Source organism: Sminthopsis crassicaudata, chromosome 6 (genome assembly GCF_048593235.1).
Source record: "Sminthopsis crassicaudata isolate SCR6 chromosome 6, ASM4859323v1, whole genome shotgun sequence".
Lineage (NCBI taxonomy): Eukaryota > Metazoa > Chordata > Mammalia > Dasyuromorphia > Dasyuridae > Sminthopsis > Sminthopsis crassicaudata.
Genome location: NC_133622.1, coordinates 79,906,487 through 79,928,576, shown reverse-complemented (window position 1 = coordinate 79,928,576; position 22,090 = coordinate 79,906,487). Strand labels below are relative to the sequence as shown.

Below are 22,090 nucleotides of genomic sequence, written 5' to 3'. Positions count from 1 at the left end.
CTATATTACAGTGTCTCTATAGAATTAACCAACATTAATTGAAATGAAAAATAACTTAAGCCAAGTAGCAGGATATAAAATAAATCCACAAAACTTATCATTGTATCTTCCTATTACTAAAAAACAAAACAGGAAAGATTAAAAGGGAAATATTTAGAATAATCTACAATGAATTAAATATCTGGAAGCTAAGTTAACAAGATACAGATATAATTTATATAAATGTGACTACAATGCTATTTTAATGAGAATAAAGGCAGCCCTAAATTATTGGAGAGGCATTCAGTGTTCATGGTTGGGCCAGGCTAATTTAGTAAGGTAAAACTACCCAAGTTTAATGTACAACTACCATATCCAAAGCATACTAGGTAACATTAGACAAAATAATAATAAAATTAGTTTGAAGGAGCAAAAAAGCCATAAATTTTGCAAGGGAAAAAAAGGGGAGAGAAAAAAGTTGAGTATAATCAGGTCTCAAATTATATGATAAAGCAATAGTTATCAAAAGTACCATAACCATAATTAAAAGGGAAAGAGGGGAGAACATTATTGGAATAAATTAGATAAACAATATTTGAAAGGAAATAGATACAATAATCTGTGCAGAAACTCTTAGGGAAGAACCTCGTTAGTCAACAAAAACAGATGAGAGAATGGATGGTAATCTAGCAGAAAATGAGTTTAAATCTGCATTGTACATTAAATAAATTCCAACTGCATATGAGTCACTAAATAATAGATTAGAAAAGAATGAAATGTTATATATTTTACAACTCTGAACAAGTGAATTCTTAGACAACCGTGGTACAAAGAATAATATACAAGGCAAAACATCTTTGATTTTATAAAAGGGCTTTTGTGCAAATGAAATTGATTCAATTAGAATATTTTAAAAGACATATGGACTGTTTTCTTAGTCTAGTAAGTTACTTAATTGCATTAAACTTCTCTGATAAAAGTCTGACCTGCACAATCTATAAATTCAAAAGATAAGATAAGTGAGCAAAGAAAAAGGAAGAAAAAAGCATTGGCCAAAGTTTACTTATGATGCCACTGTTTAAGATGATATATTGTTAAGAATTAAAAGATACACATTTTGAAATACTTCTTAATGGTTGTAATGAGATATCTCAAGTTCATTGGGGTTTTTCTTCCCGTGTAAATAACAGGTATTTTAAAATTGAGTCCAAAAAATCCTATTGCTGGGAGAAAGGCTGATCCCAACCAGTCTATATCCCATTTCTACAGTGGTTATCCCCAGAATAGCAGAAGGTAGCATTTTTTTAAAGTAGGAGCACAAATCATTCACTACTACTTAAAAGTGTTTAAAATTGTTAACAGAGAAGTGCAAATTAAAACAGCCAACCAAGTTTGCAAGGATGATAAAAGATAGAAAAATTCAGTGTTAGAATGGGAAAAGTTACCAAAAAAGGTTCATTTCCCTTGACCCAACAATCTAACTATGGTGTTGATGCTCCAAGCATGTTGTCTTCCAAGAAGAAAAGCCCTATTAGTACTAAATATTTACAGCATACTATTTGAGTCTTTTCTTTTAAAAAATTCAAATGATGAATTTGAAGAATTCTAGGAAATATTAAAGGTTTGCTTAAAGCAACCTAGATTAAAGAAAGCAAAGCCAAGAGCACAATACATAATGTAATAATTATGTAAATGGAGATAAATGGCAAAGAAAATCTTGAATTGTCAATATTAATACTAAATCATACTAATATTGTAATTGTAATATCGTACTAAACTTTTTTCAAACAAACAATTCATTACAAAGATGTGAATTTGCACTGCCCATTGCAATTACTCTTTTGCATGTTACTTTCCTTAGGATACCATTGCTGATGATTTATGTGTTGATTTAAGCTTATCTATTACGTTAAGACAAAAATGTGTCAATTTATTTTTTAAAGCAAAATTGAACTGGTAGTGATGATAGGAAAGATTTGATGCTGCCATTCTAGGCCTCTTCCAGCTCAGAAGGTCATGATCCTAATACCTGTGCTTCAAGCTCTGGAATGATAGAATCATAGAATGTTAGGGCTGTCAGGAATCTTCGGGGTTATCTTTGATTCAGCCTTCATAGAATCATTTTCCCATCTTCAATCCTTTCTTACTTTTACTTCCAGTTACTCTATTAAGATTAGAACCATTATTCTATAAGAGAGACCTCATCCATGTTTCTATTTGTCTTCCCTAATCACTACTTTGTATCCAGTCATTCACTCAGTCTGCATTGGTTCAGTTAACTGAACCCAGCCCAATTCTCTCCATCTTTTCCACAAGTATATTGTTATTATTGTCAATTGTCAAGTGCTTTGTAGAAGCCCAAGTGTATTGGGTCTAGAACATCACCATTGGGGATGTCATCTCGAGGCCTAGAATATTCTTGAACCCATTGAAATCTGGTTCCCGTGGATTTACCATCTCTGCTGATCTTCAGTCTCATGTCTCCATGTGCCTTTCAGACATCTTCAGTTGAATGACCAGTAGATATCTTAAATTCCACATATCCAATACTGAACTAATTCTCTCTTATCCTAAACTCTCCTAACTTCCCTATTACTATCAACAGCAAATTACTATCCTCTAAGTTCCTTGGGCTCCCAATTGTCATCCTGGACTCTACACTATTTCTCATCCCATATATATCCAGTCTGTCACCCAGGCCCATTAATTTCCCCTTTGCACCATCTCTCTTATATATTCCCTCTTCTAGTACTGCTACACCCTGCTGTGGGCTCTCACGCCTTGGTCATTGCAAAAGCTTCCTGGGTGCTTTGCCTGCCACAAGTTTCTCTCCACTTTCCTCTATCCAGCCATTAAAGTGATTTCCTAAAGTATAGATCCAACTATATTATCTCCTATTTGTTGAACTTCAGTGGCTCCCTATCACCTCCAGCATCAAGTACAAAATCCTCTGGCATTTAAAGCCCTTTATAATATATCCTCCCCTTCTTTCTCACCTCCTCTACCTTTCAGGTCTTATATCTTCCTCCCCAACATGTACTCTTCAACCCAGTCACACTGGCCCCCTGACTGTTCCACAAACAAGACACTCCATCTCTCCTCTACAGGCATTTTCTCTGTCCACGCCCCATGCCTGGAATTATTCTCCGTCCCCATATGTATCTTCTGGCTTCCTTATTACAGAATGGGAAGGAACACTTAGGAGATAGCCAGCCTCCATCCATGGTCCTTCTACTTGTGGTCCCTAACAGCCCTAAATTAATGTGATGGCAGAGCTGATGCTAGGAATTGGGAAGCACAGTTGGCTGTTTCAGGAGAGGGGAGCCTCAGGGTGCTTAATGGTGAAGGAGAAAGAGGATAAAGGAGGGACCAAAGCTGTCAGAGGGGACAACCTTCAAGCAGCATTTCTCAGGAATCCCTTGGTGGGATTCTTCTTACTGAGGTGAAAAAGCTTTCTTCTGAAGCTACAAGGATAAGAAAAAAAACAAGGCCGAACTGTGAATGAGTATTAGTCCTGAGCATGGTCCAGGAAACCTACACTGGCGCTATCAGGTAGAGGCAAGGTCCTCTACTGTGAGTGAAGGTAGGACACGGGAGTCTGCAAGCTACAGGAGGGAGGGAATGAGCATTTATGCTGTTATTCAGTCACATGTGACTCGCCATGAGTTCATTTGGCATCTTCTTGGCAAAGATACCAAGCAAATAGTCTGCCATTTGTTTCTCTCATTTGCTGTGTGCACCGGTCCCCCTAACTGCCTAAGCATTTCTATAGAGCCTAGTATAAAGCTGAGTACAAATGTTACCTCATTGGATCCTCGCAACAACCCTTTGAGCTGGGTGCTTTTATTATCCCCATTTTACTGTGACGTAGTTGCTATTTTATCCCCATTTGGGGAAATTGAGGCAGGTGGCACAGTCACAGCTAATAAATGTCTGAGACTAGATTTGAATTCAGCTTTTCCTGACTCCGAGTCTCATGCTCTACCCATTGTACTACCCACATGTTCAGAAAAGAGCATCAAGATGCTATAGAGACATTCTCTGCAATACAATGATCTAAGACTACTCTGAAGGATTTACAATGAAAAATGTTGTCCATACCCAGAGAAAGAACTCATTGTATCTGAATACACATTAAGCAAACTTTTTTTTTAATTTTATTTTTCTTGAGGTTGTTTGGGGATTGGAAGAAAAGAGGAGAGATCTGTGTTTTCTTTTGCAACATAACTTATGAAAATGTTTTATATAACTTTACATATGCCCTCTCAATGGGAGAGAAGGAAGGGAGAGAATCTGGAACTCAAAAGTTTTAAAAACAAATGTAAAAAATGGTTTTGCATATAACTGGAGAAAAATAAAACATTAATTTTTTTAGAAATATGCCAAAGGCATGGTCAGTAGATAAATCTAAGTGTTGTTCTGGCAGGACTTCCTAACTCCAGAAAGATCTGAATTCAGATGCCATCTCAAACACTTCCTTGCTTTGAACCTGGGCAAATCATATAACCTCTTTAATGGGGACCCAGTGGAGAGGGAAATGGCAAACCACTCTGGTCATCTCTGCCAAAAAAACCTCAACCCCGTGGACAAGTCCATGGAGTCACCAAGAGTCATACACAACTAAATGACAGAACCATCACCAGTTTTAAGTAAGAAAAAGGCAGGTTAGTGGTGCAATAGGTAGACCACCGGCCTTGGAATCTGGAGCCCAACTCCTGACAGACACTTAGCAGCTATGTGATCCTGGGCAAGTCACTTAATCTGTGTCTGTCTCAGTTATTTCATACTACAAAATGGAGCTGTACCTCCAAAAAGCACCTAACTTCTAGGGTTATTGAGAGGACGAGATCATATCTGAAAAACATTTTCCCAACCTTAAAATGCTATACAAGTGCTACTTGAAAAAGCCCAACCAACATTCCCCCAGTCCCATTCCCTTCCCTGTCCCCCACTGGTAAAGCAAGATGGCTAGAAGAAATCTTGCTCAGACTTCTACATCTGGTAGACAGCAGCATCTTCGTCCTGCCAAAGACTATTAGAATTTAGACCTAGAAAGGACATCGCGAACAGCCCAAGGGTGCTGCCCAATTCCTTGCCCCAGGACATACGCACCCAGCCAGTGATTCAGACCTAGGTTCCCTGGCTCTGATTCCACTCTCGTTACCACCACAATGGCAGGTGCTACAGAAGGATGTGAACACATTCCAGGATGGAATCAGAAATAGGCCTAGGTCTTACACCAAAAATTCTGCAACTTGTTGAGCAAACCATGCTGTATAAGATCTCTGTGCTGGACGTTTCCCCAAGATGCTGCATGACTGTGGGCTCTTTAACCTCGTAAAAATGAAAGTGCAGTGGAAAGACAAATAGGCAAAGAAAGCTACAGCAGGTGTTGTCAAACAACATAATGTAGGACTATGTGATAGGAAAGGTGGGAAGGGAGAGAAAACAGGTGGGCAACCCATAGCATCCCTTGCGTGCACAGAATATTAAAAGGGATCCTTGAGGGAAGATTTGTGAACAGGTATGGCAAGAACCATGCAAAATGAAAAGACAAAGAGAGGTTGCATCTTCAGTGGCATGGATGAGAACACCATCAACTTCCTAGACCCATTGGCCTGGTCATGTCTGGACAATGTACTGCAGTAGACTGGCCTGGTGGGCCCAGTAAGCAATACATTGGTAAATTGAGAAGAGTCAGGTCCATCCTTAGCTTTGGTGGTTTCATCCCAACCCCAGAGACAGTGGAACATGTACTCTAATTGTCCAGAAAATAGTAGTATCTGACATCAACAAATTACCAACTTGTGCTTCTGGTGGCCTTTATTTTCCCAACCTAATGGTTCGTTTATTTAACTAATGGGCTGCGTCCACATTAGAGTATGTTTGCCAGACTCAGCAAACATTGTTTTGATGGGCAAAGAGGGGATTGTGATTAAATTTAGTCATGACATGGGTTGAATTAGCACAGTCGGGTATTATGGCCAGAAGTATAGTGGGGACAGGAGGGTGGCACGGAATCCCACCCTTCCCCAAGTTCCATGCTGTCCTGTGGGATGAATTGATGAGTCAAATAATTTTCACTGTGATGTCTTTTAAGTAAGATGTGTCTATATTTTTGTCTTTGCCCTTTCCCCTTTTAAAGTCTTTAGATTTTAGGCTCCTGGAGAGAAAGGACACCCATCTTTTTTATTTTCTGTAAATCTAACCTCAGTGTTTATCATGGGGTCATTCACACAGTGGGCCCTTCATAAATACTTATTGACTGGATAATTTGACTTGACTTGACTCGGCACCATTGGATGTTGCTGTGACCAGTCAGCACTCAATCCTTTTTATTTCCTTTCCCTTTCTGGAAAAGAGCCTTTGCCCCCTGAAGACTGAATCAGCTATTCCCTATTACAGTAGCTCAGTTTTAGCCTAGGGAAACATATAATGGCCTTTCTCTGTTTCAAGAAGTTTATATCAAATGAAATGTTAGAAATTCCTGACATTCAGACAAAAGGTTGACTCTGATCTAATTTAATGTTTTTGTGCATCTCTATCCAATCTTTGGTTCTTTATATTTGAGGCAAAAGAAGAAAGAAAATAGTGTACTCAATAGACACAAAGAGGGGAAAGCAGACCATTTTTGGTGATAGATAATGACTGTACTTTTGCAGAAAATAGCTCTCTCATTGTCTGCTTTTTCAAAGAAAAATTCTATATTTTGGGGGGAAGTGGCCCAAGGCATGAAAAGACTAATTTGTTAATTTTCAGACACATACTTCTCTTCTTCTTATAATTCAGTCAGCATGGTACAAGATATGTGCATATGCCATTTGAGTAATGTCCTCACTTCCATCCCTCATTTTCACTTGGAACTGCTTGCTTAACAAACAGCTTAAAGACAAGAGGTCTGCTTCTTCTCTGCTATCTGGAATTAACCAAGATCTTACAGCATTTGAAGATGGGAGTAAGTCAAACTTCATTAAGTCCGACTCCATCAATTTGGATCTTGTGATCATTGGGAGAGAAGCAAAACCTATATGTATTTTTTGTCATGTCTTGTGAAAACATGTGTGACTTATTTATAAATATGATATCAAGGAGAATGCTTAAATTAAGAGTATAAAAGTTTAATTACCTTCAGGTATTTTAGAAACTCTCATTTGCATGCATATGCTAGTTACAAAAAAGTCTTATGTGTTTAGAGAATATCCCATCTAACTTTGAGTGGACAACTTTCAGTTAGCCTACTTTTTTGGTCTTCTTGAGCTATGTGATTTTATCATGGGCCAGGGGAATTCCCATTGTGGAGAATAGACTTGGCAGAGGCCTAGTGACCTGCACACAGTTCAATAGTAAGTGTTAATCAGCCAATAGGTCTAAGCCTTTTAGACTCTACCTTCCATTCCATGCTGTTTCCCTTTCTAAAACTAATGAAACAAAAATTCTTTTTTGAAATTTTATTCTTTACCGTTCTTTTCCTTTTAAATTTTGAATTCTAAATTCTTTCCCATTCTCTCACCCCTCCCCCACCCATTGAGAAGGCAAGCGATATATCAGTCATACATGTGAGATCATGCAAAATGTTTCCATATCAGCAGTGTTGCAAAAACTAAAAGAGCACGACAAAGAAAGAAAGTGAAAAAAGTCGGCTTCAGTCTTTGCTCAGAGTTAGTTCACCAATTCTTTCTTTAGAGGTAGACAGCATTTTTTCATCATGAGTCCTTTGGCATCGTCTTGGATCATTGCTCTAATTGGCATAGTTGATCATCATTACAATATTGTTGTTAGTGTGTACAGCGCTCTGGTTCTGCTCGCTTCACTTAACAGTCAATGCATGTAAGTTTCCCTAGGTTTTTCTGAAGCCATCTTGCTCATCATTCTTAAAGCACAATAGTATGCCATGATTATCATATGTTTTAACTTGTTCAGCCATTCCCGAATGGATGGACATCTCTTCAATTTCTAATTCTTTGCCACCACAGAAGAAGTTGTTATAAATATTTTTATACAAGTAGGTCCTTTTTCCTGGTCTTTGGTCTGTGGAGGATAGAAACCTAGTAGTGGTGTTTCTGCTTTTAAAAGTATGCAGCTAGGTGGGGCAGCAAATAAAGCACTGCTCCTACAGTCAGAAGGATCTGAGTTCAAATCCAACCTCAGACACATACTAGCTGTGTGCTCCTGGGCAAGTCACTTAACCCCAATTGCCCCCAAATTTTCTTTTAAATTTTCCCAAAAGATATGCACAGTTTTTTAGCTCTTTGAATATAATTCCAAATTATTCTCTAGATTAGTTGGACAGTTCACAGCTCCACCACCAATGCGTTAGTGTCCCTATTTTCCCACATTCCCTCAGATATTTTCTTATATTTATCTTTTTGTTTTTTATGCTGTCCCTTTTGTTTCTGATCACTGCCTCTCTTAAATTGGCTTCTCTTTTATGTGAACACACACACAAACACACCCTTTTCCCCCTTTCTCTTTCTATTTCCCTATGGGTAAGATAGAGTTTTATGACCTAATTGTCTGTGTGTATATGTGGTTAGATATTATAGTTGGATGTTCTTCCCTCTTTAAATCAATTCATTTGAGAGTGAGGTGCAAGTATAGCCTGCCCTCCCCCACTTTCTTTTCTTCCTTGCTTGCCTCTTTTATGTGAGAAAAATTTTCCTCATTCTTCCTTTACTTTTTCCCTTCTCCCTGTGCATTCTTCTTTCTCATCTGTCCTTTTTTTAGATCATCCCAACATGATCAACTCATTGCCGTGGCCTCTCTCAATGGAATTATTTTGTTTTGTTTTGTTTTTTGCTGAGAGAATTGAACATTTAACAAATGTTTTCTATATATATATATATATTATTATTAATTTTATAACTTTTTTTTTTGACAGTACGTATGCATGGGTAATTTTTTACATTATCCCTTGTACTCCCTTCTGTTCCGAATTTTCCCCTCCTTTCCTCCACCCCCTCCCCTAGATGGCAGGCATTCCCATACATATTAAATATGTTATAGTATATCCTAGATACAACATATGTGTGCAGAACCGAATTTCTTGTTGCACAGGAAGAATTGGATTCAGAAGGTAAAAATAACCTGAGAAGAAAAACAAAAATGCAAACAGTTTACACTCATTTCCCAGTGTTCCTTCTCTGGGTATAGATGATTCTGTCCATCATTAACAAATGTTTATTGACCTAATGAATGCTTCCAAAAAGTCATCTGCAGAATCTTCAGATTGTCGCTTCCACCTTAGCCCTTGCCTGGTGCTTCCTCTGCCCCTGCAGGATGGACCTGAGCTCTTGAAGATGATGCTAGCAGAATGCAGGTTCTGGAAGGTCCTACCTGCCAAGCTAGAAAGGGCCACGTGCTGACGGCGTGTCTGTTGCCCATGGACTAGCTAATTAAGAATAGAGAGGCTTATCACCACTTGGCCCATAGGGAGTTGTGGGTGTAGATTCCCACAGAGTCTGCTAAGTCATGGGAGAAGGTCAGCCCACATTGGTAAAGGGACCACCCACATCAACAAAATTTTCAGCCCCTTAAATTATTAAATCATTTTCAAACCAGTGTTCCAGTTGAAAATACTTAATTGCTGCCTGTTTTCCTTTCTTGTCAAAGGTTCATGAATTTTGCACTTACTTCCCCTCTATTTTTTGCCTAATTAAATCAAGCACTTTGTTGTTGAGAGAGAAATCCATGGTCCAACTTCTGGGAAACAGCTGTCATTGTTAGGCAGGGAAATAAAGAAAAACCAGCTCCACACACTAAAACTTGCATTTGAAGCTACAAAAACTCAGGGAGAACAGTTGGCCTATTTATTTTCACCCCTGGTCCACAGTTATTGAAATCAATAAAATGGAGAGTTATGATATGGAGTGTGTGAGTGTATATGTGTGTGTGTGTGCTGGGGGAGAGGAAAGGATAGAGAGGAAAGGTGAGGAATAAATAAATGCAAAAGCAATGTAGAAATCCTTTTACTTTTTCTCCTTTCTCACTCTAGTCCCATCTCACCTTCTTCGCTGGCTGAACTTCTCAACCTTCTGGACCGCAAAGCCATCTCCCAGCCCGCAGCTCAACAAGTGAGTCTAAACTTGCTAAGGCAACTGTTTACTCTTTGATCATGGGAAGTGTTTATGAACGTGCCATTGGAAAGGGGGTTTTCTAATGGTGGTATTAAGTGCTTCTGAGGGGTCTCTTTTATGCTGAAGGATGGAAAAATTCATTTGTTAGTTAGGATAAAAAGCCATTTCCAGGCACAGGTAATTTACCACTCTCTTTGTTAATTGGGGAAGGCTAAAACCGTTAATTGGGGAAGACTGTTTAATTGCTTGACATTACAGGAATGTTTACCCCAAATGTGTTTATGAAAGAGGCGAAAGCACAGCAGGATATGCATGTCCTATTAAATGGAATTACAGATGCCACCAGGAGTGTCCTAGGAGGCCAGTGACAGACTTTCCACTGTTCCCCTGACCCATTTGATAGCTTTCCCAGCATCCCAGCTCCTTCTGCAGGAGCATTTGTCTCTGTCAGAGGGATGTCCGGGGCAGGTCCATCCTCCCTGCAACAAAGGGTGAGACCCGCCCACTGAGGAGAAAGGGCAGCTGAGCAGATAGCCTTCTTACAGGGAGGGGGGCATCCAGACCACCCCCCAGCTCCCTGAAATTCCATAGAGGTCCACAGAGGTGTGGAGGCGACTTCCCTGCTCCTACCTTCAAACTCCTCTGCTCCCGATGTTTCACTCAGAGGCCTAATGTTATTTTAATGGAGCTTTTTGCATTTAATATTTATATATGCCAATGATTGGAGCAGGTTACAAAGCAGTGATGCTCCAGAAAGGCTTCTTCCTCCTTCTGGCTAATTACTAGCAACCATAGAGTGTGCCTTGTCCTCTGCGTTGTGAAAATGGAAACGCAGCCTAATAAAGGCCCCGTTTACCCACTGCCGAGTGATGCTGTTGAACAACAGAGACCGTGCCACATTTAGAAAAGTATTTTGGCTGCCTGGGTGTCAGAAGAATAACAAATGTTTATAACCATTCTCAGCAGTAGGGAGAGATAGTAGATGGCCTGGGGGCAGCAGAAGCTATATATACACAAGAGCAGATGAATTGTAGCGTTGGAGAGGGAGGAGGCGGGGAGGAGAAGGAGGAAATTTCCCCCTCCAAAATCTAACGGTACCAGGGGAGACAGTTACAACAAGAAGTGATGGAAGGCTGACAGCCTGAGTTTCAACAGATGTGCAGATAGAGATGTTGGATTGCATCCGCGTCTTCGATTTTTAAATAAGTTGGGAGTGATTTCTAAGGTTATGAGAAAGCACTGAAACCACAGTAAAGAGTCCAAATGGGAGGGCACCAGGAGGCATGGGGGCCTGTCCTGCCCTACTCATGTGACATCTGGTAGGGCCAGAGCCTTCTGTGGCCAAACCGGAAAGCCTTGTCCAGCCCGTGCTAGCAAGCTAGCAGTGATGCCTTGGACAGCAAGGGCTGGAGGCAGGTTCAGAACCTCCTGGTCAGAATCCCAGTCTCCTCTCCCATCTTTCTTTCTGTCTCCCTCCCCCCTTCTCTCTCCCCCTGCCGTGTGTGTGTGTGTGTGTGTGTGTGTGTGTGTGTGTGTGTGTGTGTGTCCCTGTCTCTCTGTCTCTCTTTCTCTGTGTCTCTGTCTCTGCTCCTCCTCCTCCTCTTTCCTTCCCTCTCTCCTTCTGTCTCTATCTTTTTCTTCCTTCCTCTCTTGTCCCCCTCCTCTCACTTCCCTTCCTTCTACCTGCACATCCCCTCTCAAATCCTTTCACTCCACTCCACCTACCTGACCAGAACTGCAGTTGAGTCCCATCTCCTCCCCACACTAAACCACTAACCCTCCATGTGCTCCCTCCTCCACACCGCCACCAAATCCCTATTCCTAGGACAGAAGTTTTCCCGTCTCATTCTCCTACTCATATCTACACAAATCTTGGGTGGCTCTCCCATTGTTTCTAGAAAAAAAGCTAGCAATACCTGACACATAAAGAAATTTTGAGTTTTTCCCATAGCCTTTTAGATTGGCTTTCTCATGACATTCAGAGCCTTCTCCACCTGATTTCTCCTCCCCTTCCCCGCCTGATTTCTCTTCCCCTTCCCCGCCTGATTTCTCTTCCCCTTCCCAGGTGTTCCCGTTCATGGTCTTTCCCTGCTCTGTTTCTACCACACTGGTCTTGCTCCCCAGATCCACGCTGCCATGCCCTATCTCCAGCCGTAGCCCAGCCTGTGATGCATTTTTTTACCTTCACCCATCCCTAGTTGCTTTTAAGGTCCTGCTGCTGCTGGACTTCCTGATTCCCTCTTTTTACAAGCCTTTGGCCTCCAGATTATCTTGTTTTCCTTTCTCTTTGTGCATGTTTGCTCTCCCTAGTAACACATATAAGCTGGTTGTGTGTGTGTGTGCATCATTAGGGACAAGAACTCTAGGTTGGATCCCAGCTCTTGATCCTTCCCTGTCTAAACTTGACCACGGCTTGTTGGGCCTTGGTCTCCACTGGCAGGATGCGAGAGGTCATAATGGTTTCCCGGGCCAGCCCAGAATCCACATGAGGCCTGGAAGCAGCAAGGCCAGTGGGCTTTGTGTGATTCTTTCTGGGGGACCTTGACTTAGCAGTCCTAAGAGGGGCATCCTCAACCCTCTTGGTCCCTATGAGCAGGCTCAGCTATCCCTGTACCCACCTGCCCAGGACACTGTCTGTGACTTGTTTTCCTACTCTTAATCACTTCTGATTTTATACCACTGTCCTGCAGGGAACTGGTACCTGAAGAGCATCTTAAATACCCAAGCACCTTAGGGAAGTAAGCTGCCTTTCTGTAAGACAAGTAGAGATATTCCCATTTTTTCAAGTGGAAATAGAGATACGGAGAGATAAAGTCGTATCCTGGCCAGCCGCTGAGTAAGTGACCTTGGGCAAAAGCACGCTGATTCTCAGTCTTGTTGTCCAATGACCAGGCCAGGCCTGTTCAGCAGCATGTGAAGTCCCTAGGCTTTCAGCACTCAGCCCGTGCCAGGTTACAAATGCCAGGCTCCCAAGAGAGCTATGGCAGAATTAACCTGCTAATAAAAGCCAGATGATTTCAGAGTCCTATAACTCTTAAGCCATGAACACTTTCCAGACCTGGGGCCAAATTCATGCTTAAAAGGAGACAGGCACGTGTGTGTGTACGTGCTTCCTGCTTGTACGTGCCCAGAAGTAGGTAGGAGAGATAACACACGTGTGTGTGTCTCCAGAGTGTGCCCATGGAGGGGTCAGTGGCAAACCCGGGACCTGGATTAAAAGAGAGAGTTTCAGCCTCTGGCTGCTGCCCCCTTCCCTTTCAGCACACAAAGATTTGGGGGCAGTAAAATTAGAGGTGTGGATCATTTGGGGCCCTTCATTCAGTCTCAGGAAGCAGGTATTGTGCTGGGTCCCACCCCTCCTCTGCTCAGGCTCACCTTATTTGGAGGCTCCTTGTCAAATAGGGGGAGATAACAGGTTGTCTCCAGTTACTGTGCTTCCCTTCGCAGCCCGAGAGTCAGTAAGCCATGTTAACGGCACAGATGTCTCTCTCCCTTCTGACTCTAAAGGCTAATAAGTATCAAACTGATATGGGCAAACGAGCCTCATTCATCCGACAAGCATTTATTAACCTGATGCGCCGGGCGATATAGCATATATTAACTGCAAAGAGAGAAACAAACCAGTAACAAAAGACCCCCACATGGAGTTGTGGTGGGCTGAGGGAGAAACAGCACAGACACAAAGAAATCCATTCAAAATCCTCTTAAAGAAAATAGAAATTATGAATGATTAGAAGGTGATGGAAATGACAGGACACTGAGCTGGCAACATTTAGTATGGCTCTTCAAATTTGTGAAGGGGTCTAATGTGGAAAGAGAGTGGGGAACCCCATTCTGAAGGCCTTCCAGTGCCAGACCGAAAAGTCTGTTGGATTTTGTCCCAGAGGAGAGAGGGAGCCATGGAAATTTCTTGAGACAGAATGTGATATGACCAGACCTGTGATTTTAGCAACTTGTGCTCTAAGATCATGCACATAAAGGCTTTGTGAGCTTTAAAGTGTTGGTTGTTGTCATTTGTATGATTTTCTCTCCATCCTACAAGTCATATACTTAGAAAAAATTAAAAATTAAAAACCTTGTGTTGGAGAAGCAGTTGGGCAGCAATCAAAGAAGGGTCTGTAACTGTCATCCCCCAGGATCTGAAATCTGAGTTTATACCCCCATCTGTCAGCCCTGGCATATGCACTGCAGCGTGTGCAATTTAGGCCTTTCCAACTTACAGATCATCCCATCACTTTGGCCATCATTCTTTACCATTTACTGGGCTCCAGTGCCACCCTTCGAGCTGCCCCGCACTTCTCAGGCAGGCAGATGCCATGCCTGAGACCTCTTCCTGGCCACAGGGAATTGTGTCCGAGCGGCACTCCCCTGAGCAGAGATTAATCAGGCAGAAGAATGAGGTTTATCCTGCTGAAATAGAGTGAGTATGAATGAAGCCAGGGAGAGCTCCAGGCTGGGATGATGTCCTAGAGTCGTGGGCCTCTCCCCAGAGGCTTGGGCTCCTGGTTTCTACCAGTCAGGAGACAGAGTATGAACCTTGTGAGACCACTTTGGAGGCTTGGACCTGGGGATGGAAAGGAACTCAAAAGCCTGTTAGGTTCTTACTAAGTGCTAATGAGATAATGAGATATTAGGTTCTTACTAAGTGCTAAGTCAGTACTTAACAATTCTCTAGTTCTGGTCTTTACTAGGAGTTCAACCCCTTTGAATTCCTGGGGAGGAGCTTGCATGCTTAGGAGGAGCAAGTTCATTGGTTGAAGTAATTTTTCCCAGAAGCCCTTGCATTATCCCACGCCCATTCTCTGGGAGGATAAAAGAGGGCAGCTCTGTAGAAAAGAGAGAGTTTTGCCTGGAGGAGACTTGAGGCAGCTCTCTGCAGGAAGGGAAATCACTTCTATGGACCAGAGTTGGCGGCAACTGTCTGGAGACAACGGCTCTCTACAGGAAGAAGAATCTGTCCAAGAGATTTGAGTTGACACAGCAGATCTCTTCCCAGAGAGCGATCACGGCAGCTTCTGGAGGCAACAGCACATTACAAAAGCCAACCAGTCCAACCACTTCATTTTAAAGGCAACTGAGGACCATGGACAGAGCCACAAAGGCAGTATTTGAACCCAGTGTCTTTGATTCTAGAACCAGCATTCAGTCCAGGCTTAAGTCCTGTAAGTTCTTTTTGCCTCCGTTTCCTAGCTGTATTTTATGGGGATGACATTAGTACCTACATCACAGGCTGGTTGTGAGGATCAAATTGTGACTGTTGTTGTAAAGTGCACAATGCCCAGCACATAGTAGGTACAGTATAACTACTAGGCATTATCATCATTTACTGCAACATTTTGAACTATAAAACTGACTTGTTAATTATGCAAATGAAGACATCTTGGAAAAGTGGCTAGAAGGCCTTCTTTAATAGTACATGCTGGTTACTTTTGGAGGGATTTATAGATTTGCCTTCTGGGGTATTTGTGGGGTATCTTCACCCCTTTATTTCTGCCCTTTAATAAGCTGAAATTTCCCAACCACTTAGCCAGGGGCCAGATTCATTGCTCTGTTGCAATTCTTTCTGATAGTCTCAGAACAGCTCCCCCACTTTGGGATTCAATGTATTGCACAGGGGTCGGAGTGGACTGCTGTCTAGTGAGGTCCCCCAATGGTTTCCAGGCCCCCTAGCAAGCCGGGCCTTGGCTAGAACAAGTCCTGCCGTTCCTGCCAAACCGCTCTGCCTCCGAGAAGAGCTCCATGGATTCCTGCTCAGCGAGGCGGGGAGTAAGGATGCCCTTCTGTTCTCAGTTTGTTTCTAGATCTCAAGGAGGGCTATGGCTTTTACATTCTCAAGCAATCTCTTTTTTAGGCATCTCTGCCGACAGAATTTAGCAGAAATAAACCCTTTGCCAAAAGCTGCTTTTACTCAGCACTACTTTTTTTTAAACACCAGTGTATTATTTTTAAAGCTTTTTTATGTCCTTTTTCCTGTGTAGCTCACAATATCAATTAGGAAAAACCAAATGTCCCATTTGGTGCAGGGGGCTGCCTTGAGATTTTGTCAGTCATTTGGGAAAGGTGAATTTCCATCTCCCTGCATCTTTCCCAGCACCTCTTTAGGAAGACATAAAACTACAGTACCTTCCCATCAGGCATTTCTGGTGACTTCCCTGAGGTCCCAGCTGAAGGAAAATAAAGAAGTCAGGGGATAGGGCAAAGATCAGCTACTCATGCTTCAGTATTGCCAGCTTCTATGAGAAGGGACATTATAGACTATGTTGTCTTTCATTCAGTGACTGGATTCAGCAAGCCTTTATTAAGCACTTCCTGTGTACAAAGTACCATGTTAAGACACCAAGGATTCACCTGGGGCGAAAATTTAAAGGTGAAAGAGTCCCTTTGTTCAAGAGTTTCTAATAGAGCTTGGAGTCTGTGAACTTGCTTTTTAAATATTTCATATTTATAGTAATTATATTTTATTGTTTTAATATTGAACACTATATTTTTATATTTCAGTAATTGTTTTTTTCAATAAAATTGATTCTTCTGTAATCAGAATTTTAAAACTGTATTCTAAGAAGGAGATAGTGTCAAAGGTTACCATGACACATGAAACCTATAAAGGGTACATGTATGTAGATTATAACTATGGTGGTAATGCCTCATTTTGAGATGGTGCTATAAGATTTGCAAATGATGGGAACAGCCAGGTGGTGCAATGGATGAAGCACCAGCCCTGAAGTCAGGAGGACCTGAGTTCAAATCTGGTCTCAGACACTTAATATTTCCTGGCTGTGTAATCCTGGGCAAGTCACTTGACCCCAACTGCCCCAGCCAAAAAAAAAAAAAAAAAATTGGCAAACACATTCTCTCTTTTGTACCTCATAATAGCCCTGTGAAGTAGGTGTTATACCCTCCTTTGGCACAGAGGGAAAGGGTGAGTTAATAAGGATAATGATGTAGTGCTTGCTATAAACCATGGCTTTTTAAGTGCTTTATACTTGTCTCATGGATCCTCACAAACACCCTGGAAGGGAGATGCTGCTATTATTCCTGTTTTCCAGATGAGAAAATGAAGGCAGAAGTTACGTGAACTGCACAAGACCACATAGCTAATAAGTGTCTGAAGCTGGATTTGAACTCATTTCTTCCTGACTCCAGGCTGAGGGCCCTGTTCACTGCTGCAGCTAGCTGCTCTCAATTCATGCAGCTCTTCATTGCCAGAGGCAAGATTCAGACCCAGGGCATCCTAAGTCTAGCTTTCTTTCTAGAACACACAGCCTATGTAAATATTTACAGAGTAAATACAAGATTATTTGGAGAGTGGACTCTGAAACCTTGGGAGATCTGGAAGAGCCTCATAGAGACCCTGAGCTGAGCCTTGAAGGAAGCCAGGGACTCTAGGAGAGGAAGGTTAGAAGAGAGCACATTGCAGACCTGGGGGACAGCCCGTACAAAGGCCTGGAGGCTAGAGATGGAATGTCATGTGTGGAAAATGGCAAATAAGTCAGGTTGGCTGGAGTATTGAAGGAGAGAGAGGGTCATGGGAAATCAGTCTGGGAAAGCAGGCCAAACAAGCCAGAGCTCAGTGAGAGTGATGAGGACCCTGCTGAAGCCTGGATTGTAGTGGGCCTGGGTGAGAAAAAGAAGCAGGTCTGAGGGGCAAGATCAGGAAGACTTGTTTGGCTGTTGAAAGATGGAGGGTAAAGAGTCGAACCCAACCCAGAGGGAGGAATCCAAGATACCAAATCTCTGAAGTGTTTATTCAGCACCTCTTATATGCAAAGTACTGCATGTGCTAGGTTAAAAAAGTTTACCATTTACTGGGGATTTAGTGTTATGGACATAATCTGATATGGTGCAAGGTAAAATAAGATATGTATCCTGACAGTGTAGAATGGAATAATCTGAGGAGAGAGCCACTGATTGCATGGCCAGGACAAAGGTCACCCAAAAAGTGGCACCTGAGCTAGACCCTGAACGAAGAGCAAGGTCGTCTGTTAAAGAAAGTGACCCATCATGGACATAAGCCTGTTTCCTTATTGCATTTCCCATTATCCATCTCACTGGGCAAACAGCACCTGTGCCTGTAACACAGAGAGAGGTTTACAGGGCAATGGCTTCAGCCTCCTGGTCCTGATGCCCTTGGCAAACCAAGCCAAAAGCATGGCCCTCCGAGCATGTTAGGTGTTTAACAAATGCTTGTCCATCCGCAGGAACTTTGTATACGCTCAGGTGCATCGGTGGGCTGGGCAAGTCACGGCAACTTCGCCAAACCTCAGAGAAGCACCTTCCACCTTACTTTTCTTGATGTGCTCACTCTGGGGTTGGGCAGAGCTGTCTCATCGGGAGCCTGGCTCCTGACTGGCCCCCCTCTGTCACAGGAGAAATGGGGGGTTTCCATCTCCTTCCTTGCCATAGTAATGATGATATAACTATACAATCAGGACTGCAGGCGAGTGTATGGGAAGGAACAGAGGATGCTGCTGCAGCCCCCATGTAGTATGAGAACAAAAGGGAGGAGGAAAATAGGCCCTAAGACCTCTCTTCCTAACAAACACCCCCCCCCCCCCGTTTTTAAGGACATCATTTTAAAAAATTAAAAAAGAAAGAATGCACGTACACACACACACACACACACACACACACACACACACACACACACACACACAGCCCGCAGACATGAATGGATAATTGTCAGGCGTGGATCTAGTGCTACCTGTAAGGAATAAATAAAGAGGTAGGCCTGGGGATTCTGCGCGCTTTAATTTCTGTTTTTCTTTGTGTTCTCATTATGAGGCCAAATAACTTTGTGCCCTCATGAAGTCCTCTTCCCCAGCGGGAGGAGTTATCTGGAGCCGGAGCTGGTTTCAGCCCACTGGCTGCCTCCCGCCGCTTTCGCGTGGGTCCTAGCCTTTACAGAAAGTTGCCATTTCATTTAATTAGTTCACCGGATTGATGGTGTGCCTGTCTCCAGGTTGTCAGCAGGAGTCCCGGGACCAGTGACTGCCTCCTCATGACTCCCACAGTAGTGCAGTGGAGGGGGAGCGCTGCCTCTGCCCAGAGAGAACAGCGTCTCTGGCAGTATTCAGCCCAGCTCTTGGAGGGCGCCCACTAACAAGGTTTTGCAAGGATGAATACTGAAAACTATCTTTGTTTTTTTTTGGGGGGAAAAAAAAAACAGAAAAAATTTAAATTATTATTTTAATAAAAAATAAAACTGAGAAAATCAAAAAAGCAAAGCTCTGTTCAGGGCCCAGAAGGGCCTCATCTCATGTCATGGTTCAGGAGAGAATACTGATTGGAAAAAGAAATGCTCAGTGTTAAGAGTCAGGTCTCCAGAGGAAGGCAGGTCCAAAGGGTGGATGTCACTCGTTCAGGATTTCAAGGGCTAGATTATTGTAGTCTTGATCCAGAGGTCATTCCGTATCATGTCATGGATTCTTTCCTTTTCCATATAAGAAAGGCTCTAGCGTCAGTTCAGCCCTTTCTCGTCCTCCCTCTCCCTTCCCCAAACCCTTGTGACTTGGCAGCCACGGAACTGGAGCCTGCCTTGTGCCAGAGATCATTCTTTGCTATGTCCTCCCCACTCTGGTTCTTAGGTCTTTGAGGAATTGTGGCACAACAGAGGAAAGACACCAGGCCAGATCGTTCAAGAGAAGAAGCTTGAGCTGCTCCAGAACCAAGAGGAGCTGGAAGAGATCTGCCAGGCCGTGCTGGACAAGCATCCTCAGCAGGTGACTGTTTTATTTGTGATTCTTTTCCTGGGAGGAGGGGGGCTGCCATCAGTGCAAGCAGCCCAGAGGTTTTCTCCAAGTCACAGTGTTTTTCATCTGCATCCAAAGTCAGCAGGCAGTGACCTCCATTATGGGGCATGGGCCTGCTTATGGCCCTGCTTATGGCCCAAGTCATTCATCCAGAGGAGAGGGCAGGAGAGCCTTTCTGCCCTCAGGAAGGGCGTGAAATCGTCCCTAAGCCTAGCTGGCCCAGCTTGAGTATTTATATCTTTCTTGATATTTGGGACAATTCAAGTTCTATTTTCATTAGAAATTCTCACCCCTCTGAGCACCATTTAATTTGCATAAAGTAGTTATTTATAGGAGTGTCACCAAAATCGCCAAATTGAAATTTTGACCTCTTTTAAGGGCCCAGCCTTTCTGGAGGCCACAAATAACTCTCCATCCAGCCGAGCTAGCTGTCAGGAGTGAGGAGGGCCTCATCATAAGAAGCGGGCCTGCAGGTCCTTCAGTGAGGGAGGGGAGACATGGCGACGCACACACTCCCGGCTTCAAGCCCACAAGTGATTGTAAAGGCAGCATGGAAAATTATTTTTAAATTATGGAGAAAATCCTTGACAGGAGCATGGCTGAAAACCAAGTCATTTTGTGTTGCGAGTGTAGCACAAAATAGGCAAGCTAAAATGAGTAGGGCCTCTCCCTCGCCCCAGCCTAATCATATTGTCAAGAGGGATTTTTCTGTGTGGGGAAGAAAAAAATTGCCATCATCCCTTAGAGAACAGTACCCACCTACCCATCAGCTTGCTGGAAGACACTAACAGCCCCATAAAGAGCTCTTGATAAAGAAAATGAGCTTGCACCAGGCCTTCTGCAATCTCCATCTTCCTGCCTCATCTGCAGTCACTGATAAAGACACCCTCAGAGTCTGATTCATCCCGAAGCCCTCCAGTGCAGGTAGACCCAGGCGTCAGAGCCCATGGAGGGAGCTTCCAGCCTCACCGATTACTCACTATTTGAGATGCCTTCAGTGCCTCCCCTTCTCTCCCCTGCACCCTCCAATTACTTTGAAAGAGCTGCCCTATTATTATTATTATTATTATTTTTTAAAACAGAGCCTGCATTTTCAGTGACCAGTGAGAGCCAGGACTGCAGAAGAAGAGAGATTCACTCTCTTTACTCTGAATCAGACGTTAAATTCCCCCTAGAAAACTTGCTCACTTAGAGGCCTTTTAAAATGCCCAGGTTGCTTGTGATACTTAGGAAACAAAGTTGGCTAAAGTACCACCTCCTGTCATTACAGGAGTTTGAGTGAAGGAGGAGAATTGTGGCTTCCAAAATACCCCAGATCCAGGCCATCATTCACTTGCTAATCTTTCCATTCATTTATATTAGAATCCAGAATTGGTAAATTTCCTTTCAGCAAGAACCTAGAGAAGAAGTGAACTGCAGATTTGTCTTTACAAAGAGCGACCTTCCTTAGAGTCTTTTCTCCCCCACCCTCAGATCAACCTGTTAGAGCTATTTGCTTTTCCTCTTAACTGTATTTCCCTCCATTTCTTTGAAGGTCATGGCAGTGAAACAGGGAAACCAGAAAGTTGTGAATAAACTGATTGGTTTGGTCCGAAGGGCAACACAAGGACGAGCAGATCCTGGCAGGATAAAGCAGATCTTGGAGAAGCAGCTGCAATGAGCAGCTCTGGGGCCGCCCCTTCCCCCACCCCTGACATGAGCATGAGGAAAGCAAACTGGTATGGACTGTGTTCCAGGCACCTTCCCTGGGACCTCAAGGCCACAAGCTCTGATCTCAAGGCTCTTATTGCCTCCTGAGCCACCAGAAGCTCACCGTGCCCACCACAGTGCCCTGGCCTCCAGAATTCCCACCCATCCTTAGTCTGGACAAAATTGTGTTTCCCTTGACACCAGGTCCCTGTGACCAAGGTGGCCAGGAAATTCTCCACAGGGGAACAGAAGGTCTTACTCCTCCTGTGTTTGTTTCTATGCCAGTGGGAACTTCTGGGGTTTCAGAAAGAAATGTAGCAGCAGCCGAAAATCTCAGATCCTCAGATTCTGAAATAAATAAATCAGGCTCAACGATTTCAAATGATGTAACAGCTTTTCTCTTTAGAGAGGGGAAAAAAGTAAATCCAGGAACTGAAACGCTATATTTTTAGCACTAAAAATTGGTTGGTTCAGGCAAAAGGAACTGCAGTTTCTGCAGTGGTGGGATTGTGGTGGGAGGTGCGGGGGCAGGGAAATGATGGTATCGCCTCTACATGCTCATCATCCCATTAATAAGGATGCTTTGGTTCCCAGCACTGC

General features: G+C 43.0%; 1 protein-coding gene across 1 annotated transcript in view; it reads left to right on the top strand.

Annotated features, from left to right (window-relative positions):
- Positions 1-21,870, top strand: part of GATB (glutamyl-tRNA amidotransferase subunit B) — a 102,857-nt gene extending 80,987 nt beyond the window's left edge. Inside the window, exons 11-13 of the mRNA XM_074274296.1 lie at positions 9,971-10,049; positions 19,637-19,771; positions 21,336-21,870. Coding sequence (XP_074130397.1) covers positions 9,971-10,049; positions 19,637-19,771; positions 21,336-21,461 — 340 coding nt within the window. The 3' untranslated portion in view covers positions 21,462-21,870. The remainder of the gene's footprint in view (positions 1-9,970; positions 10,050-19,636; positions 19,772-21,335) is intronic.
- The last annotated feature ends 220 nt before the right edge of the window (positions 21,871-22,090 follow it).